A 22887-nucleotide genomic window follows, 5' to 3' on the forward strand; every position below is an offset into this window, starting at 1 on the left:
TTGAAGATGTTTGAGTCTAGCATGGTTAATTGAACGTGCAAGAAATTACTAATGTTGTGAATGTGATAAGCACAGATGTAATATGTTTGAGTATTCATGAACATGTCAGATTAGACTTTGTCAACTGAGACTACATAATATGTTGATTGGGGATAAAGTTAGAAACCTTAAATGAAGCATAAGTTTTTGTCTCATTAGCACTTCTTAGATCATGCTAATTATAAGGAATGAATTGAGTTCAACAGACAAAACTTTGCCGGCTATTTGCAGCAACTCCAGATATAAATCAATTATCTCACTCAAATAATGAATAAAAAAAAAGAAAAAGTTTAAGGTATGAAGAAGACAATGCAAAACTGTTTATGATCAGTTCATATTTGATGGTATGTGATGCACTTCCTAAATATCTATAAACTTATTTACGTAGGAAACATTCATTTGCTACCTAATTCAAAATTTTTTATAAACGTTTGTACTTTCAAAGAAGTGGCAAATAAGTTATGACTTTTTCATAATGTGGAGAATTATACCCCAACTGCAGGTTATCAAATATGAACTTGTTTCTAGCATTTCTTTCCACAAAGGCAACACAGAATCAATCAACGCATCAAACTTCAATCCAAAAAGAAAAATATAGGAAAGATACATAGAAGTCTTAAGTGAATTATGACCTGTTCCCCGATAATATTAAAATGATGTAAGCCATGGATGAGGAAAACGGGGACTAGAAAATAGAAAATAACTAGTTGTAAAGGCACATGCCAGTAGTCACCAACTTCATTGAGAGGAAACAAGGACCAGTTCATTTGTTTTCCATCTATAAATAGACCTTTCTGCCATGCACGATTTCTCACCCCGCTCCCAAGTAGTAGCATACAGCTCCACAACGTAGGATAGATTTCCTTCCAGCGGAATTGTAATGAAAGGAGTTCAACTTTTCCTTGTAGCTTCTGCCTTCTTGGCCTTCGCTTGGTCATTAGCCTCAGCTTCTGACCCTGACCCTCTCCAAGACTTCTGTGTAGCCATCAATGACACCAAGGACGGTGGTATGTTATAGTATTACGTTTTGTCTCTCAGGACTTTCATGTTAATTATTATTTTATGTCAATGACTATAATTTCCATTCCCAGCAATAGTTTTCTTCATAATTAACGAACATTACTTTCATTGATGCAGTGTTCGTAAATGGGAAGTTCTGCAAGGACCCAAAGCTTGCCAAGGCAGAAGACTTCTTCTATTCAGGGCTCAATATCCCCAGAAACACATCAAATCCAGTGGGATCAACTGTGACTCAGGTCAATGTTGCACAAATACTAGGACTTAACACTCTTGGCATATCTCTGGCTCGAATTGACTATGCTCCGTACGGAGGCCTAAACCCCCCTCACACTCATCCTCGTGCCTCTGAGATCCTAGTGGTTTTAGAGGGCACACTTTACGTTGGCTTTGTTACATCCAACCCGGAGAATCGTCTCATCACCAAAGTCTTGTACCCTGGAGATGTGTTTGTTTTCCCAGTTGGTCTCATCCACTTCCAGCTCAATATAGGGAAAACTAATGCAGTTGCCTTTGCTGGTCTCAGCAGCCAAAATCCAGGAGTAATCACTATTGCAAAGGCAGTCTTTGGCTCAAACCCTCCCATCAATCCTGATGTTCTCACCAAGGCCTTCCAGCTGGACAAGAATATTGTTACCTCTCTTCAGTCCCGGTTCTGGTGGGACAACAATTAATTTGAATAATGTGTCATGAATCCATAAGATATGGTAGTTTTTTATTTTGAATAATGTGTCATCCATCTTCCTTGCTGTTGTCATAAACCTAATAATAATGGATCAAGTGATTACATTTGTACCTCTCCTTTGCTGTGTTCAGCATTCTATATATTAAAATTTTTTAGGCCATAACACTGCATTCTATGTATTCTGTGCGCCTTTGAACATGTGGAGTGAAATTTATAATTAGTGGTTAATAGTGCAATGCTGTCAAGAGGGAGAAATGTACAATTGGTGAAGTTGATATTTGCAGACCTGATTAGAAAATTAACGGGGCAAGTTAATCAGTACAGTTAGGAAAAAAGACTATAAATTTGGCAAATAAAGAATGCAGGGTAGGTTAAATAAAATGTGTACAATTAACATCACACAACCTCTCCTCCTCTTTCCTCCCAAGGAAACCCTAAAGGAATAATAATTCTGATCCTTTCAGATGCATGCATGATAAGCAGGTTTCCTAAGTTTGCAGGTCAATTCTCCAAACAATAAGACCTTAAACGCATCCTAAGGAAAAAACATGATCTGGCGAGATGACAGCAATTATTGATATAAGTGATCACAGTGAAATGAGACCTATTAGTTACTAAGGCTTTTAATTGAGTGTGTGACCTGCAACATCGATCCTTGAATTTGGGCAAATGATGCCTGACCTTACAAGAATTTAAGTGTAACTTATGTGTGCATGCCAAACTTTTATCAGACAATAATGTGAATAATGATTTAATAATAGGCCTAAGTCTCACCCAGCAAGGACAAAGTGTATTAAAGTAATAGCAATTTTCCAATACTTTCTCATCTAGATGTCTGAATGTTGCGAACACTGATGTTTGGATGTTGAAATCAGCTCAACTTAGTTTGCTTTTTATAGTTATCAGATATTATATAAGAAGATAAAAGGAACAAATACATTTACTTATTCTTCTTTCTAAAGCCATATGTTTATACTTAGTAAAACAAAGTTTAGAAGATTTTCCTGACAATTTATAACCTTTGTTTATGTTCAGGATTTCTGTGATCTTTTGCTAATTATTATTATCTGTTCATCTTTGTAGTATTTAGCAAGTTAACTGACTAGTTTACCATTCTGCTTTTCTGCTTAAACAACAGTTCAAAAAAGAAAAGAAAAAATAATAAAGAGAAAAACATAGCCTAATTGGTTCACTTTAGCCTATTCAGGCCTGGGTTTAGCATGCACTTCAGAAGGGCCTATATCTTGATTGTAGCTCACATCTATACTTCTCCAACTGTTGCTTCAGTGATTAGTTCAAAGTACTGCATTCTTCAAGAAGTGGTCAAATTTTGCAATTTGCCAATTCAAGCAAGGTTAATCTTGCAAGAATCCTTGCTTTTTTAGTCAAAGGGGCCATATGTTTTATTGTCCAGGAACATGTCACATTAGACTTTGTCAACTGAGACAAAAACTTTACAGAGTCTCTCTGCCTTACAGGTTTGTTACGTCCTTTTTGCTACATTCAATTTTTGGCAATAGTACTACTTCAGTCACACTATTGGTTTGAGTACCTTTTTCTTTCTGAATACAGAACATTATTTTTTTATCTGAGCTGCTCTCCAAATATGATTTATTGAATCATAAATTTGTAGCCCGAATTTCCGTTGAAGTGCAATGGACTACTTACATGTGTCATCTGCCACAGCTGCAAATGCAAGCATGTCTAATTTAAATACTATGAAAAGGAAGAAGTACCTGTAAGGGAAACTGTCAACTTTTGAATTGCAAGATCAATTAGCTGAAGCGCCGGCATCCTGCAGCAATTATCAATTTGTGCTAAAGTCAATGAAGTAGGTCAGTTTAAATTGAGTACCAATGTTCACAAACAAGGAAAGGAAGGAAACTTTTGATATGTACAACAAGACCACTTCCATGTCTAAATGCTGTGATGTAAGCATTGGAAGTGGGCATTCGAAGAGGATATAGATGCATGGTTGCTGAGGAATTATTCGTCCACAAATTTAAAGGAAAAAAAAAAAAAAACCAAGTCACTGCTGACTTGGTAAGTCCTTGATGAGAAAGATCAAATACTTGTTCAAAGACTCCAACCTATAAATAGGCATGCTTTCAAAAGGTTTACTCACCCAAAGCAAGAAAACTTGGAAGACTTGAATCTAGTAACCTGCCAAGCTACAATGAAAGGTGTTTATTTCCTGGCATCTTTTCTCTTTTTGGCTCTGGCTTCCTCATTTGCCTCTGCCTCTGACCCTAGCCCTCTTCAAGACTTTTGTGTAGCCCTCAATGACACTAAAAATGCAGGTATGTTTTCCCTTAATTTCTCTGTTTTCATTTGAATTTACCGGGGTATGCATAAACTAAAGACATTCAGCAAGGATGCAATAATGCTTCTATTCTCCAGAACAATAATAACTAAAATGAATCTTTTCTTTCTTGCGTGCTTGGTATCAACAAACACTTTTCTCTTTCATGCAGTATTTGTGAATGGGAAGTTCTGCAAGGACCCAATGCTTGCCAAAGCAGAAGACTTCTTCTTTTCAGGGCTCAACGTGCCAGGAAACACATCAAATCAACTGGGGTCAAAAGTCACTCCTGTTAATGTGGAACAAATTCCAGGACTTAACACTCTTGGCGTATCTCTGGCAAGAGTTGACTTTGCACCTTATGGTGGGCTAAATCCCCCTCACACTCACCCTCGTGCCACAGAGATCCTAGTTGTCCTAGAAGGCACACTCTATGTCGGCTTTGTCACATCCAACCCGGATAACCGTCTCATCACCAAAGTCCTCTACCCTGGCGATGTTTTTGTCTTTCCGGTTGGTCTCATCCACTTCCAGCTCAATATAGGGAAAACTAATGCAGTTGCCTTCGCTGCTTTCGGCAGCCAAAATCCAGGAGTTATCACTATTGCAAAGGCAGTCTTTGGCTCAAACCCTCCCATCAATCCTGATGTTCTCACCAAGGCCTTCCAGCTGGACAAGAACGTAGTGAAATATCTTCAGTCACAATTCTGGTGGGATAACAATTAGACCAATATTCAACATCCATGAAGCAGTAGACAGTTTGGAGCAATATCTTACATGTTTCCATCATTATTTAAGTAATTCTTGTTGAAGTCAAATAAAGAGGTTGCTTATGTATCTCCACTGATGTAATTCTCCCTGTATGTTGGTTTTGGATTTATTATGTTATTACGGTTTACTCCAAATTAGTACCAAATCTCAACTTTTATCTAGATCTCATTGGAAGCACCCTTTCTGAGAATACTTTAATTAAGGTCTTGGAATCTGACATGGGAAGATTTATGCAAAACATCAGAGGATTTCCAGAATTGGGCTAACTTTATGTTTCTTGCGGACGAACTATTTAGGAAAGTTGCAATCTTTTTTTTGAAGATTAAAGAGGGTCATTTCATTATATGGAAATATTACTTACAAAAACAGACAGTTATCAACTGGTGTTCCTCCAGTTAAACTGTCCTAGGATGGCTTACGAAAAAACAGCCATGACAGCAACCTGTTAAACTATACAGAGAACAAGAGTCCACCACCCTGCTATCAGACTCCCAACAATCATGTAATACCCCTCACAAAGTATTTATAAAAAAAAAAAATTAATTAAATTAAAATTATTAAGCTATAGTTTTATAAACATAATAAGTAGATATTATTTTAGTATTTTATTTATTTACAATTATGACCTTGGGTGTCTTAATAATTAGAAAATAGAAGAAGGGGTCTTTAAGTAAAAGAAGAAGTTTAATTAAGTCAGTTTTATTATCACGTTTAAGTTAGTGGGATTAAAGGTCAGTTTATTTATCCCATTTAAGTTAGTGGGGTTAGGTAGTTTATAAGTTTTAAAAGAACAGACAACAACTTATGTTAGTTCATTCATCAGATTCAAACAACAGACAGTCAGAAAAGCTTAATATCAGGGAAGAAGAAAGACAGAGGAGAGGAAAAGATATTGCTGATTAAGGTATGTTTAGGAATTATATTTTCATAATTTGGGTACAAAAACCCTAAATTAGATATATTTTCTTATTTTTTTTATTTAAATCCGGTACTTTTCTGATGACTTTTCAGTAGCATGATGGGTACCAATGGAAAGGTCTTGAAAAGATCTTTCCAATGGTTTTTGTAGCATCTTGTTTGGGCTTATGGTTAGGAATATATGAATTTTTGAAGTTAATTAGAAATCTGGTTTTCAACAGTTTTGACAGCCCGACTTTGGGTCACCGGAACTCCATATTTCGGTGACGTTTTTGGTCGTTTCTTTGAGGGCTTTTGAAGTATGAAATTAGATGTTTAATTTGGCGTCAATGTCTTGGTTAGAGGCTTCCTGTGTTAAGAGAATTAAAGCCTCAAAGTAGGCTCATTGATACTGGAAACTCAGAAATCTGGGTATTTCTGTGATGATTTCTTGAATTTTGGCTTTCGAAACTTAGGAATCTTGTGGTCTTTTTAATCGAAACAAATTTTGGTCTTGTAGTATGATATGCATACTTTAAATTGGTGTTGATTTCATCACTGGATATAATTCGGGTTAAAAGATATGAGAGCTTGAAGTAAGCCAAATGGCCATCCAGATTCTGGAAATTCCAGAAAACAGAAAATTTCTTTTTTTAAATTTGTTTTAAAAATTGATTTTAATTATTATGTGATAAATTCTATTGTAAATTTCATAAATATTGGATATGTGATTTCTACTGTATTTTTATGTTAAGAAGTATGTATCTTTATACTTTATAAATTTATTTCTTAAATTAGTAGATTTTATTAAAATATCAAAATTTATGAAATTAATTACAAATATGATTTTTACAAGTGAAATTAGTATTATTTCTCTATCTGAAATTTAAAGTCCTTACTGATTTTATGATTTAAGTTTAATTCTCAACCTTATTGGAAATTTTGTTTAATTCAAAAATATAAATAATAATAATATATTACCTTATTAACAAAAAAAAAAAATTCATAAATTGTAATAGGAGTCGCTACACACTCTAAGTACTTAGGATGGTCAACGAAAAGTCGCCTTGTAGAATCTGTTTGCAAATTTAGTTCTGATTTTTGTGTTTCTCGAAATACTAGGCTACTAAGAGGATTTTCGGATTTGCTACTTGAAAGTAAAATTTACGAGATCATGTAAGTGACTGATATCCCTTCGGTGTTTTCACACCTTAAAAATTAGCTTCAATCTGAATTTGTACATGAGATATAATATTTTGTCCTATGATTTATTAAAATTGGGTTGAGCATGCAAAATGTATATGTATATAAGTTTATATGTTAGATTTAGAATGTGGTTTATGCAAAACGTGATTTCTGAATTGGAAATTTGGATATGACTTTGTATGATGTATGCATATATGTTTTCACGAATATAAATATAAATATTTAGTCTGAAACGAATATGCTTTTGAGGTGTATGAGATATACTTGAGAAATTTGATATACTGGTTTATGAACTTTGGGTAATCTAAAAATATATATATTTCTGTTTTGTCTCCTAGCATGGCTATGCTCTGACCCTGCCAATGGGGGTTAAATGTTGGCCATGTTGACATGTATTCTGTGATTAGAGATCGATCTCCCAACCGCACCACCGGTTACAGAATAGTGGTATCTGTGATATCTGTTCAGTGCAGCCAATGGTTGCTTCTTCTGACCCATGCCACTGGGGTTAATTGTGGTTCTATTTCTGACCTATGCCACAGGGGTTAAGTGTGGTCGTAGCATGTTACAGGAGACCATTAAAAGTTAAATATGGTGAATATATTTGTTTTGTTATTTGAATGCGCAAATTTTGAAATATGTGATTCCAAATAAGATTACCCAATATTTTGTCTTGGCATTTGTAAATGATATTTTGCCCTGAATGTTTTAAGCATGCTTAATCCGGCTGAAGGGATGTTAGTTACTTGCTGAGTAGTTGGACTCACCCCTTCCTTCAAATTTTTTTCAAGTTGTGATTTGGTCAACCACGCGGGAACTTTGGGGAGTGATGTTTAATTTAGTAGCACTTAAATTATCTAGGATTTATTTAAATATTATGAACATCGTACTATCTTAATTAGTATTCAGACTTTTATCTTGACTTAGTAGCTTCATGGTTTTGGAGATTTAATTTTGAATATTGTCGAATTATGATATTTGGAAATTCTGTCAACAGATATAGTTTATAAATCACTAAATTTTTCAGGTATATCAGTCTCTTTTAGTAATAGTTTAAGATATATATTTTAGAGCCTTGCATGTCTGTAGGATTATGCCTTACAGGTATGCGGCGTCTGTCATGTCTCGGGTCTGGGGCGTGACAAATAAACAAGACAATAATCAATAGGTAACCTTCTCAGAACAGCAACATAAATCACAGCAAGGCAAACAATAAACTCAAAACAGTAAACCACAAACACCACCGCAAAAGAACAAGTAAGACTAAGAAACATGTCTTGAGTCCTATTTCTTGTTCTTACTTCTCCTGGGACCGTTCAAGGGGCAGAATTCCTCTTGACCTCTCATTTCTTGTCACCATGGTGCTAAGAAGTTAAGGAAAGTTGCAATCTTATTTGCCAGAATCCAGAACACTCTAAATTTTGTTAAGAAGAAGTCAAAGAACTAGTGCTACTGAGAAGGTTCTACAAAGAATGCATGTTAGGACTAGTTGTCAATCAATTTGTCTTCATAGGACCTGAAATATTGTGGACCTTAACCCTTCATGAGAATGTCTTGGCATCGCGCAAGCAAATATTTTCCCATTGGTAACCATCTAGTCTAAGCTTCAAGTTCAGGGCCTTCCTTCAAGTCAATGGATTAGTTTTAACAATTGCGACTGGATTGTCATTATATAAATTGTAAACGATATGCAACTATTTCAATGAGAAAGAGCAATCTTTAAGAAAAGACTATTTTTTTAACAAGCTTTTCTAAATATATCGGTTTCACTAGATTTCTATTAGACAACTGATAAGATCTTTTTCAAATTTTTATAATGCATTCTGCTCTAAACAATAATCTGATCAAATTCTATCCATCTTGATAATCTCTAACAAGAAATATTGTTACATGAAGACACGAGCGTTATGTGTGTTAACCTTCCTTGAATTTGACTTCTTAATTTCGATTTTGGTGAATACTTCTGTTAATTATGATTAACAATTATAATTTGTGAATCTAAATATGAAAAGTTTTCTAATTGGATGTAAACTTTGACATATTATCATCGAAGATCGTTTCAAGATTTAATTTTTAAATTTAAGTTAATATCTACCATACCATCTCGAATTTGACGATATATTAACATAATTATAATAATTGTAGAAATTATAAGTTAAATTAAGATGATTGTGTTAAATTACAATATCATTTTCATACTGTTAACTTATTCTTTTTTGAATTATTAAAAATTTCTTACAAATGTATACCTTTAAATCATTAAAAATCCCTTACAAATGTATGCATTATTAAACGTTTTGTGAAGGCACAATCAAGAATACAATATTTCTCTTTGAATTATAGATATAGAAAATGCCAATTTTTTTACTCAAAATTAGGACCTTCATTTTAAATTATATTTTACTTGTAAAATAGAACTACAAAATATAACCAATAAGAACCTTATGAAATAGAAACTGCCATAACTAATTGAAAATTTATTTCATACGATACCTAATACATATCAAAAACCAATTCTTTTGCAAAACAATAACCAGTGATCATGTCTTGAAACAAAAACTATCATAATTGTAAGAATAACCAAAGACTACTCAGAATGATTTGGGTTTATTTTAATGAGAAGTTTGGAATATTCAGTCGACTATGGACATTAGTATTGGATGTTGCAATCTGTTCAACATTATGCTCTATTATATGTTTCCTGAGTGGCTTATGGTTAGATATGTCATCATCACCTACCAATTTTTTAACTACTCTTCTTTATTTTCTCTTCAACAAGTTAGCCGGTGTTGCGATTTTAAGAACTTTATGAATGAACAAGTAAGAAATAGGAAGAGCAAAAAGCTCTAAGATAGGATTTTATCTTCATAGACCAGAAAATATAATTCTCCCTTATAAAGATCGGTGGAACTGAAGTATCAAATCCTGAAGTAGCCATTGAGTATAAACGAAAATCAAAGGATGATTTGAAAGCAAAGGAAACGTTGAGGAATTAATGAAAACGGTCCCTTAATATCAAGCAAAATGCTCTGATATCATGTTAAAAAAATAGCAATTTTCTAAAATAAATATATGAACAAATATAGAAGAAAGAAATCGAGAGAGATGTGAGAGAACAAAAAAAACTATTAGACACTAAATGACAAAAAGCTCCAACTCACTATTAAATCATATGCCTTTTGTTTATATACATAGAGGAGAGAGAGAGTAAATGACAGCTCACAAGAAAACAAACACCTGGCTATACCAAGACTACCAAAAAAGTTTTGCGTTGGAGACTGCAAAATATTTCTTTCTGACAGCTCACGAAAACAGAGGAACAAAAAACAAAATGGTAGGACAATTTTGCTACTTTGAAGAAACATCTAGAAATATAAAAAATGACACTAGTAATAAACTAAATGACATAGCATTTAATCAAGGCATATGTAAATCACGTGCTTTTCTTCTTCTTTCGTGAACCTCAACCACAAAACCAGTTGTCACGCCCCTGACCAGATACATGACAGACGCCGCATACCTATAAGGTATAATCCTACAGATATGCAAGGCTACAAAATATATATCTTAAACCATTACTAAAAGAGACTGATACACTTGAAGAATTTAGTGATTTATAAACTATATCTGTCGATAGAATTTTCAAAGATCATAATTCGACAATATTCAAAATTAAATCTCCAAAACCATAAATCTACTAAGTGAAGATAAAAGTCTGAATACTAATTAAGATAGTTCGATGTTCATAATATTTAAATAAATCCTAAATAATTTAAGTGCTACTAGATTAAACATCACTCCCCGAAATTTTCACGTGGTTGACCAAATCACAACCTGAAAAAAATTTGAAGGAAGGAGTGAGTCCAACTACTCAGTAAGTAACTAACATCGCTTCAGCCGGATTAAGCCTGCTTAAAACATTTAGGCCAAAATATATCATTTACAAATGCCGAGACAAAATATTGGGTAATCTTATTCAGAATCATATACTTCAAAATTTGCACATTCAAATAACAAAACAATTATATTCATAATATTTAACTTTTAATGGTCTCCCGTAACATGCTACGACCACACTTAACCCCTGTGGCATAGGTCAAAATTAAGACCACAATTAACCCCGGTGTTGCGGGTCAAAAGAAGCAACCATTGGCTGCATTGAACAGATATCACAGATACCACTATTCTGTAACCAGTGGTGCGGTTGGGAGATCGCTCTCTAATCACAGAATACATGTCGACATGGCCAACATTTAACCCCCATTGGCAGGGTCAGAGCATAGCCATACTAGGAGACAAAACATAAATATATATTTTTAGATTACCCAAAGTTCATAAAACAGTATATCAAATTTCTCAAGCATATCTCATACATCTCAAAAGCATATTCGTTTTAGACTAAATATTTATGTTTATATTCACGAAAACATATATGCAAACATTATACAAAGTCATATATAAATTTCGAAATCAGATATCATGCTTTGCATAAGCAACATTCTAAATCCAACATACAAACTCATATACATATACATTTTGCATGCTGAACCCGATTTTAATAAATCATAGGACAAAATATTATATCTCATGTACAAATTCAAATTGAGGCTAATTTTTAAGGTGTGAAAATACCGAAGGGATATCAGTCACTTACCTGATCTCGTTAATTTCACTTTCAAGTAGCAAATCTGAAAATCCTCTTAGTAGCCTAACATTTCGAGAAACACATACATACAAAAATCATAACTGAGTTTGCAAACAAATCCTACAAGGTGACTTTTCGTTGACCATCCTAAGCACTTAGGGTGTGTAGCGACTTTTATTACAATTTAAAAATATTTTTGCTTAATAGGATAATATTTTATAATATATATATTTTTGAATTAAACAAAATTTCCAATAAGGTTGAGAATTAAACTTAAATTATAAAATCAATAAGGATTTTAATTTCAGAGAGAGAAATAACACTAATTTCACTTGTAAAAATCATATTTAAAATGATTAATTTCATAAATTTTGATATTTTAATAAAATCTACTAATTTAAGAAATAAATTTATAAAATGTAAATATATATACTTTTAGATATAAAAATATAATAGAAATCACATATCCAGTATTTTTTAAGTTTACAACAGAATTTATCATATATTAATTAAAATTGAATTTAAAAAAAATTAAAAAGATTAAAAGAATTTTTTTTCTGGAATTTTCAGAATCCAGATGGCCATTTGGGCTACTTTATGAACTTGTAACTTTTAACTCGAAAATTTTCCAGTGATGAAATCAATACCAATATGAATTATTCATATCATACTATAACACCAAAATTTTTTTCGATTAAAAAGAACACCAAATTCTCAAGTTTCGAAAGCCAAATTTCTCAAAATCGTCATAAAAATACCCAGCTTTCTGGGTTTCCAGTATCAACGAGCCTAATTTGAGGTTTCAATTCTCTTAACACATGAAGCTTCTAACTGAGCCATTGACTCCAAATTAAACATCTAATTTTATACTACAAAAGCCCTCAAAGAAAAGACCAAAAACGTTGCCGGAATATGGAGTTCCGGTGACCCAAAGTCGGGCTGTCAAAACTGTTGAAAACCAGATTTTTAATTAACTTCAAAAATTCATATCTTCCTAACCATAAGGCCAAATAAGATGTTACAAAAACCTTTGGAAAGATCTTTTCAAGACCTTTCCATTGGTACTCATCATGCCACCGGAAAGTCATCAAAAAAGTGTCGGACTTGAATAAAAGGTAAGGGAATACAAATAATTCAGGGCCTTTTGTGTGCCCAAATTATGAAAATATAATCCCAAACATGCCTTAATCAGTAATCTCCTTCCCTTTTCTCTGTCTTTCTTCTTCCCTGATATCAAGCTCTTCTGACTGCCTGTTGTTTGAGTCTGATGAACAAACAGACATGTGTTTCTGTCTATTCTTAAACTAACTTATCCACTAATTTAAACGTGAAATAAACTGACCCTTAATCCCACTAACTTAAACGTGAGAAATAAACTGACTTTAATTAAACTTCTTTATTTACTAAAAGACCCTTTCTTTTATTTCCTAATTATTAAAGCACCAAAGGTCATAACTGTAAATAAATAAAATACTAAATAATATCTACTTATTATCTTTATAAAACTATAGCTTAATAAATTTAAATGTTTTATATTAAATACTTTGTGAGGGGTATTACATCCTTCCTTCCTTAAAAGGAGTTTAGTCCCTTAAACTCTTACCTTGGTCCTCAAAAAGGTGGGGATACTTCTCTTTGATATTTTCTTCCAACTCCCAAGTCGCTTCTCGTTCTGTATGATTACTCCATTGGACCTTAACATAGAGAATAGTCCGCCTTCTTAGAATTTGCTCCTTTCTATCCACAATACGTATAGGACGCTCATCATACGACAAATCTTCTCTGAGTCTCAAAGGAGCTAACTCTACAACATGACCAGGATCCGAAATATACTTTCTCAACAAAGAAACATGAAACACGTTATGCACTCCCGATAAAACAGGTGGAAGTGCCAACCTATAAGCCACATCAGCAACCTTATCCAAAATCTCAAACGGACCCACATAACGAGGACTAAGTTTTCCTCGAATTCCAAATCGCATTACTCCTCTAGTAGGTGAAACTCGCAAGAAGACATGATCTCCAACCTCAAATTCTAACCTCCTTCTTCTATTGTCCGCATAACTTTTCTATCTACTTTGAGCCGCACGAAGATGTTCTATGATTAATTGAACCTTCTCAACTGCTTGCTGAATAAGATCTGGACCTAATAACTGTCTTTCACCCACATCATCCCAACAAAGAGGTGATCTACACTTCCTACCATACAAAGCTTCAAATGGAGCCATTTGGATACTAGATTGATAGTTATTATTATAAGCAAATTTTGCCCACAACAAGTGTCGATCCCAAGAACCCCCAAAATCCATGACACAAGCTCTCAACATGTCCTCAAGAATTTGATTAATTCTCTCAGACTGACCATCTGTTTGGGGATGATAAGCAGTACTAAAATTAAGTCTGGTACCCAAAGCTTTATGCAGACTCTCCCAAAATTTTGCCACAAATCAAGAATCTCGATCAGATACAATGGACACTAGTACCCCATGTAGTCTCACAATCTGCTCCACATACAACTCTGCTAACTTTTCCAACGACATTCTCGTACGAATAGCCAAGAAGTGAGCAGACTTTGTTAATCTATCCACAATCACCCAGATGCCATCATTACCTTTTGGGGTTCTTGGTAAACCAGATATAAAGTCCATAGTAATTCGTTCCCATTTCCATTCTGGAATAGGGAGGGGTTGCAACAATCCTGCTGGCCTCTAATGTTCAGCCTTGACTTGTTGACATGTCAAATATTTGGCTACAAACTGTGGAATCTCCTTCTTCATATTGCTCCACCAAAAAGTGTTCTTCAAATCTTTATACATCTTGGTACCTCCAGGATGGATTGTATAATTACTATAATGAGCTTCCTCCAAAATTTCTCTCTTCAATTCTGCATCATCAGGGACACAAATCCTATCACCAACCTCAAAGAGCCATCATCATGAATTTTAAAGTCTGGTTTCAAACCAGATTCAACCCCAAGTTTAATGTGCTGAAGTCGAGGATCATTTACTTGGGCTGTCTTAATTCGGTGAATCAAAGTTGGCTGTACTCGTATGTTAGCCAATAATGCACCAAAACCATGCATACGTACACCAATATCCATCCTCCGCAAGTCTTCCAAAATCTATTTCTGGGAAGTAATCGTTGCAGCCATATTCCCAGAAGTCTTCCTACTTAAAGCATCAACAACTTTATTCGCCTTACCTGAATGGTAATTGATGGTCAAGTCATAATCCTTCAACAATTCTAATCATCTTCTCTGTCGCATATTCATTTCCTTCTACTTGAAAAGAGACTTCAAACTTTTATGATCTGTAAAGACCTCACAAGAATCACCATACAGATAATGTCGTCAAATCTTTAAGGCGAAAACCACCGCAGCCAACTCCAAATCATGAGTAGGATAATTCTCCTCATAAGGTTTCAACTACCTAGAAGCATAAGTAATCACCTTATCATCTTGCATAAGAACACACCCAAGTCCCTTTTTGGAAGCGTCACTGTAAACAACAAATCCCTTACCACTAGTAGGTATGGTAAGTATAAGAGCGGATACTAATCTTTTCTTTAACTCCTCAAAGCTCCTTTCACAGTCATTTGTCCACTCGAAGCGAACCTCTTTCCGTACCAATCGGTCAAAAGCAAAGCCCAGAAAACTGTGAATCTTTGAAACATTATTTGGTCGCTTCCAAGTCACCACTACTTCAACTTTCTTTAAATCCACCGAAATCCCATCCTTTGACACCACATGCCCAAGGAAAGCAACACTAGAAAGCCAGAAATCACATTTTTTCAATTTAGTAAACAATTGCTTCTGCCTCAAAGTCTCCAAAACAACCCTTAAATACTTTTCATGATCTGTTGAGCTAGGGGAATACACTAGAATATCATCAATAAAAACAACCACAAACTTATCCAAATAAGGTTTGAAAACCTTATTCATCAAGTCCATAAAAGTAGCTGGAGCATTTGTCAACCCAAAAGGCATAACAAGGAACTCATAATGCCCATATCGGGTACGAAAAGCAGTTTTAGGGACATCTTCAATTCTCACCTTCAACTGATGGTAACCAAACCGAAAATCAATTTTGGAGAACACCTAAGCGCCTTTTAATTGATCAAACAAATCATCTATCCGAGGTAAATGATACCTATTCTTCACAGTTGCCTTGTTTAACTCTCGATAATCAATGCACAACCTCATACTCTCATCCTTTTTCTTTACAAATAACACTGGAGCTCCCCAAGGAGATACACTAGGTCTAATAAAGCCATTATCAAGAAGTTCTTGTAACTACTCTTTCAACTCCTTCAATTCTGCAGGAGCCATTCTATAAGGAGCTTTAGAAATAGGACCAGTTCCTAGAACCAAATCAATAGAGAAATCAATCTCCCTATCAAGAGGTAAATTAGGTGGATCTTCAGGAAAAACATCAGGAAATTCCCTCACAATAGGAATCTCTTCAATCCTCAACTCCTTCATTCTAGTGTCTGTAACAGTTGCCAAAAATCCTTTACAACCACAAGCAAGCAATCGCCTAGCTTTCAAAGCAGAGATGATTCACAAATGAGTGTAAATACCACTACCACAAAAATAAAAAGGTGTTTCCCCAAGGATCTTAAAGTCCACCCTTTTCCCTCGACAGTCAACTTTGGCAAAGTTTGCAACTAACCAATCCATCCCCAAAATTACATCAAAATCTTGCATATTTAAAACATGAAGATCTGCAAGCAATTCTCTATCATCAATCCTTACCACACACATCTTACAAATCTAATCTGACATAATTTCACCTCTAACTAGAGTGTCTACGCATAATTCATAATCCAGAAGCATACAAGGCAAAGTAAACTTTCGAACAAATGCAACAGATACAAAAGAATGAGATGCACCGGTATCAAACAACACATGAGCAAAAGCTGAGGCAACTAGCAGTGTACCTGAGACAACGGTGTTGGATGCCTCTACATTTGACTGAGTGATAGCATAACCACGCCCCTGAGTGCGAGGTCTTCCCATTTTTTGATGTCTAGAAGAAGGTGCTTGCGTAGTCTGAACAACATGAGTGGGCTGAGTCCTTTGCGCTGTAGTTTCAAAGGTTCGAGAGTTTTGTGGCTTCTGCACAGATTGACATTCTGGGAGGACTAAAGGACAATAAGCAATACGATGGCCCAATTGGCCACATCTAAAACAAGCACCAGTAACACGCTTATATTCAGTAGCTTGATGTCCTCCACCACACACTGAACACCTAAGCCCTTGTTGGGATGTCTTGCCATGGTACGATTGAGTTCTCCAAGGAGGAAGTCTATCCTTAAAAGTAGCGAAATCTCGAGACTTTTCAGTAGTTTGAAATTTAGAAGGACTACTAAAAGCTCTCTTACCTCGAAAGTCTGAATCTTTGCCCTTTTTTTTCTGAAAATCTTTCCTTGCCTCTTAAGTCTCTCTCCATATAGCATCTAAGGATTTTGCCCTACCAACCACTTCATTGTAGCTGATCAAGTGCAATGGAGCTAAGCCTCTGTGGATGTGAGCATTCAAACCATTTTCGAACCTCCTGGCCCTACTCTCATCGTCAGAAACTAGAGCAGTGACAAACTTGGAAAACCGATCAAACTCAGCCTCATAGTCATCCACTGTCATACTGCCCTTAACCAGATTAAGGAACTCTCTCTCCAACTGTAACAGCTTGCTTCGAGGGAAATACTTGGCATAAAAAGTAATGCAAAAATTCTCCCAATTGAAGAACTCAGGGTCATTGTCATGAGTGCGCGTTACTCCTTTCCACCAATTATGTGCACTTCCTTGTAATAGATAGACTGCGAATCTAATTTTGTCTTGATCACTGGAACGCATGGCAACAAAAGCTTTCTCCATCTCCTCAATCCATAATTCTGCATCATCCGGGTTTATGGAACCCTTGAAAGGAGGAGGGGCTATCTTTAAACTCACCTAAAGCCTTCCAGTTAGAAGAATTGTCAACCTGTTGGACCGGTTGTAGGCATTGTCGTTCTCCCTAACCAAACCAGCTACCTCCTGTATCAAGTTCAACACTCTATCATCATGTCCAGCCACAACACCTTGTGTCCCCTCAATCGGGTTTGTAAGAGGTCGGTCAATTTCAACGGCCATATGAGCATATGATGTTTCAACATCATCTTGATTTTGGCTTAGAGGATTTGGAATTCTCTCATAACGAGACCTCCTAACACCAACTACTCTAGCACTAGCCACAAGTTCAGCGAGATTAGGCTCGCGGTCTCGATGAGGAGGCATACTGATTTTTTATAACAAGAAAAATTAACATTAACATTTTTTTTTACACTAACACAAAGCAACCATAAAAGTATAACAAACATGAATTGAGAGAAAACGTCCCAATCCTTTTTTTTTTTTACCCATCTCTCGAACCTCGCACAAGTGTTATGTAACTACATAATTATGCCTAACCTGGCTCTGATACCACTAAATCTATCACGCCTCTGATCCGAGATATGACAGACGCCACATACCTGCAAGGTATAATCCTACAAACATGCAAGGCTTTAAAATATATATCTTAAACCATTACTAAAAGAGACTGATATACTTGAAGAATTTAGTGATTTATAAACTATATCTGTCGATAGAATTTTCAAAGATCATAATTCGACAATATTCAAAATTAAATCTCCAAAACCATAAAGCTACTAAGCCAAGATAAATGTCTGAATACTAATAAAGATAGTTCGATGTTCATAATATTTAAATAAATCCTAAACAATTTAAGTGCTACTAGATTAAACATCACTCCTCGAAATTCCCGCGTGGTTGATCAAATCACAACCNTGAAAAAATTTTGAAGGAAGGAGTGAGTCCAACTACTTAGCAAGTAACTAACATCCCTTCGGCCGGATTAAGCATGCTTAAAACATTTAAGCCAAAATATATCATTTACAAATGTCGAGACAAAATATTGGATAATCTTATTCAAAATCATATACTTCAAAATTTACGCATTCAAATAACAGAACAATTATATTCACAATATTTAACTTTTAATGGTCTCTCGTAACATGCTACGACCACACATAACCCCTGTGGCATAGGTCAAAAATAAAACCACAATTAACCCCGGTGGTACAGGTCAGAAGAAGCAACCATTGGCTACACTGAACAGATATCACAGATACCACTATTCTATAACCGGTGGTGCGGTTGGGAGATCGCTCTCTAATCACAGAATACATGTCGACATGACCAACATTTAACCCCCATTAGCAAGATCAAAGCATAGCTATACTAGGAGACAAAACATAAATATATATTTTTAGATTATCCAAAGTTTATAAAACAGTATATCAAATTTCTAAAGCATATCTCATACACCTCAAAAGCATATTCGTTTCAGACTAAATATTTATATTTATATTCACAAAAACATATATGCATACATTATACAAAGTCATATATAAATTTCGAAATCAGATATCATGCTTTGCATAAGCAACATTCTAAATCCAACATACAAACTCATATACATATACATTTTGCATGCTGAACCCGATTTTAATAAATCATAGGACAAAATATTATATCTCATGTACAAATTCAAATTGAGGTTAATTTTTAAGGTGTGAAAACATCGAAGGGATATCAGTCACTTACCTGATCTCGTTAATTTCACTTTCAAGTAGCAAATCTGAAAATCTTCTTAGTAGCCTAACATTTCGAGAAACACATACATACAAAAATCATAACTGAGTTTGCAAACAGATCCTACAAGGTGACTTTCCGTTGACCATCCTAAGCGCTTAGGATGTGTAGCGACTTCTATTACAATTTAGAAATATTTTTGCTTAATAAGATAATATTTATAATATATATATTTTTGAATTAAACAAAATTTCCAATAAGGTTGAGAATTAAACTTAAATTATAAAATCAATAAGGATTTTAATTTCAGAGAGAGAAATAACACTAATTTCACTTGTAAAAATCATATTTATAATTTTTCAGAAAATTTTGATATGTTAATAAAATTTACTAATTTAAGAAATAAATTTATAAAATGTAAATATATATACTTTTAGATATAAAAATATAATAGAAATCACATATCCAGTATTTTTTAAGTTTACAACAGAATTTATCATATATTAATTAAAATCGAATTTAAAAAAAATTAAAAAGATTAAAAGAATTTTTTTTTCTGAAATTTTCAGAATCGAGATGGCCATTTGGACTACTTTATGAACTTGTAACTTTTAACTCGAAAATTTTCCAGTGATGAAATCAATACCAATATGAAGTATTCATATCATACTACAACACCAAAATTTTTTTTGATTAAAAAGACTACAAAATTCTCAAGTTTCGAAAGCCAAATTTCTCAAAATCGTCACAAAAATACCCAGCTTTTTGGGTTTCCAGTATCAATGAGCCTATTTTGAGGCTTCAATTCTCTTAACACAGGAAGCTTCTAACTGAGCCATTGACTCCAAATTAAACATCTAATTTCATACTACAAAAGCCCTCAAAGAAACGACCAAAAACGTTGCCGGAATATGGAGTTCCGGTGACCCAAAGTCAGGCTGTCGAAACTGTTGAAAACTAGATTTCTAATTAACTTCAAAAATTCATATCTTCCTAACCACAAGGCCAAACAAGATGCTACAAAAACCATTGGAAAGATCTTTTAAAGACCTTTCCATTGGTACCCATCATGCCACCGGAAAGTCATCGAAAAAGTGCCGGACTTGAATAAAAGTTAAGGGGATACAAATAATTCAGAGCCTTTTGTGCCCAAACTATGAAAATATAATCCCAAACATACCTTAATCAGTAATTTCTTTCCCTTTTCTCTGTCTTTCTTCTTTCATGATATCAAGCTCTTCTGACTGCCTGTTGTTTGAGTCTGATGAACAAACAGACGTGAGTTTCTATCTATTCTTAAACTAGCCTATCCACTAACTTAAACGTGAAATAAATTGATTCTTAATCCCACTAACTTAAACGTGAGAAACAAACTGACTTTAATTAAACTTTTTTATTCACTAAAAGACCCCTTCTTTCATTTCCTAATTATTAAAGCACCAAAGGTTATAATTGTAAATAAATAAAATACTAAAATAATATCTACTTATTATTTTTATAAAACTATAGCTTAATAAATTTAAATGTTTTATAATAAATACTTTGTGAGGGGTATTACACCAGTGAAGTACTTTCCTTCCAGAAACAAAAGCCAATATTTCAACAAATCCACTTCCAGTTCAATATAGGGAAAACTAAGGTTGTCGCCTTTGCTGGTCTCAACAGCCAAAATGCAGGGGTTATAACTAGAAAAAATTGTGAGAAATAACTTTCTTCATAAGATCAATTCAAAAATATCATTTTTTTTTATAATTTTAACTATTTTGGTCAATTTTTGGCATAACTTGACAATAATACCCCTTAAACAATTTCAGACAAATTAAAATAATTTCAGTTTTCTCTCTCCCGCCATACGGATAAAAATTTCAAAATTAAATCTCGATTTCTCTCTTTACTCAAATATGTCTATCTCGTCATCCAATTTGTAGAGATGACATCAAGCTCTTTCTTATTTTGTTTTATTTTTTTAGATAGTGGATCTTGGGGTTCTTAAGGGCGATGAACAGCGATTTTGCTCTTTGCAGATAGCGATTTTGCTTAGGGAGAAAAAACATCTAAAGTATGTTTGATGGGTTTTATAGTGTTTCACAGTTTTGTTCTGTTTGGGATTAAGATAATTGTTAAGCATGTTTGCTAGGGATTTTAATTTTTTTTATGGGATTTTGAGTTGAAACTATTCAGGAAATATTTTGTAAATAGGGTATATTTTGTTTTTGTATAAGGGAAGTGAGCAAGGCCTCCAAATAGGGATATATTTTCTCTTGCTTTGGAGAGTTATGGAGTTTTGCAACCTATCTTTTATGAAATACACAATTCCATAGCTTAGTAAAAAAAAAGTATTTGTTTTAGGTTTTTGAGTTTATTGGTTTATTCATAGAACCCTAAAATTGAGAAGTTGAAATTGATTAGATTGGTTTTTAAGTATTATGAGATTAGTTTTTAGGTATTGCGTGACTTAATCACTGTGTGACTTGTTTTTAGGCATTACGTGATTGGTTTTAAGTATTACGTGATCGAATTTTAAACATTGCATGAATGATTTTTAAACAATGCCTAAGTTACACAATGCCTTACTAACAAGTCACGCAATACCTATCAACTAGTCACGCAATGCCTTATCAGAAGCTAGTCATGCAATGCCTTATCAAAAACTAGTCACGCAATACCCAAAGTTAGTCATGCGATGCCTATCAACTAGTCACGCAATGCCTATCAACTAGTCATGCAATGCCTTATCAGAAACTAGTCACGCAATGCTTTATCAAAAACTAGTCACGAAATGCCCAAAGTCAATCACGTAATGCCCAAAGTGAGTCACGTAATGCCTATCAACTAGTCACACAATGCCTTATCAGAAACTAGTTACGCAATGCCTTATCAAAAACTAGTCACGCAATGCCCAATGTCAGTCACGCAATATCTAAAGTCAGTCACGCAATACCTAAAAACTAGTCACGTAATTCTCAAAAATTACCAAAACTACTGAATTCCATTAACAAGATCAACAACTTCAAATGATCCACTATATTCCATTTAACAATATAATTAATGAATATGAATGCTCAAAATGTTCAAAAGTTTTTTTTCATATGTCAAAAATCACTCTAAAATGCTTAAAAATGCTCAAAACGCTCACAGGTTTTCTTCGTGTATCAAAAACAACTCCAAAATGCTCAAAATGCTTAGATATTTTTCTTTCTGATAAGGAATACTCCAGAGATAAATAGTTTGATGAAGAAAGCTCAAAAAATATGAATCAGTTTAAGGCGCAAACCTAAACATACTTGACTCGTTAATAGGTTTTGTGTTGAGACGCGAAGTCAAATAAACGGGTCGATTTTATTAAGGGTAATTTTGTCTGAATTTTAATTCTCTTGGTTAAAAATAGTTAAAATTATAAAGAGATCTATTGTTAAAAACACATTATGCATAGGGCCCATTTAAAAAAAGAACCCTTTGCTAAGGCCGTCTTTGGCTCACACCCACCAATCAATCCGGATGTTCTCACAAAGGCCTTCAAGTTGGACAAGAGTGTGGTCACATATCTTCAGTCCCGGTTCTAGTCAGATTAAAAACTAATTTAAGAGCCAAATCAAAACCCAGAAGTTTGTTACTTGTTTTGAATAATGTTGCCATTAATTTTCTACATGAAAGTCATATCGTTCTACTTACTGTAATACAATAAACAGGCT

The 22887-nt window shown here is 34.2% G+C and overlaps 3 protein-coding genes across 3 annotated transcripts; 2 read left to right on the forward strand and 1 right to left on the reverse strand.

Moving 5' to 3' along the window:
* LOC18599996 (germin-like protein subfamily 1 member 13) lies at window positions 828-1920 on the forward strand. The gene is made up of 2 exons (XM_007030218.2): window positions 828-1046; window positions 1177-1920. Exons 1-2 carry the CDS (start codon window positions 920-922, stop codon window positions 1728-1730), a joined length of 681 nt encoding a protein of 226 aa, XP_007030280.1. The 5' UTR covers window positions 828-919; the 3' UTR covers window positions 1731-1920.
* On the forward strand, window positions 3831-4975 carry LOC18599994 (germin-like protein subfamily 1 member 13). The gene is made up of 2 exons (XM_018120737.1): window positions 3831-4041; window positions 4216-4975. The coding sequence occupies exons 1-2, from the start codon at window positions 3918-3920 to the stop codon at window positions 4767-4769; spliced, it is 678 nt and encodes a 225-aa protein (XP_017976226.1). The 5' UTR covers window positions 3831-3917; the 3' UTR covers window positions 4770-4975.
* On the reverse strand, window positions 14987-17836 carry LOC108662034. The gene is made up of 6 exons (XM_018121068.1): window positions 17594-17836; window positions 17042-17512; window positions 16354-16897; window positions 15858-16101; window positions 15728-15815; window positions 14987-15619 (listed from the first exon to the last, which is right to left on the reverse strand). Exons 1-6 carry the CDS (start codon window positions 17834-17836, stop codon window positions 14987-14989), a joined length of 2223 nt encoding a protein of 740 aa, XP_017976557.1.

This window comes from Theobroma cacao, chromosome 5 (assembly GCF_000208745.1).
Source record: "Theobroma cacao cultivar B97-61/B2 chromosome 5, Criollo_cocoa_genome_V2, whole genome shotgun sequence".
NCBI lineage: Eukaryota > Viridiplantae > Streptophyta > Magnoliopsida > Malvales > Malvaceae > Theobroma > Theobroma cacao.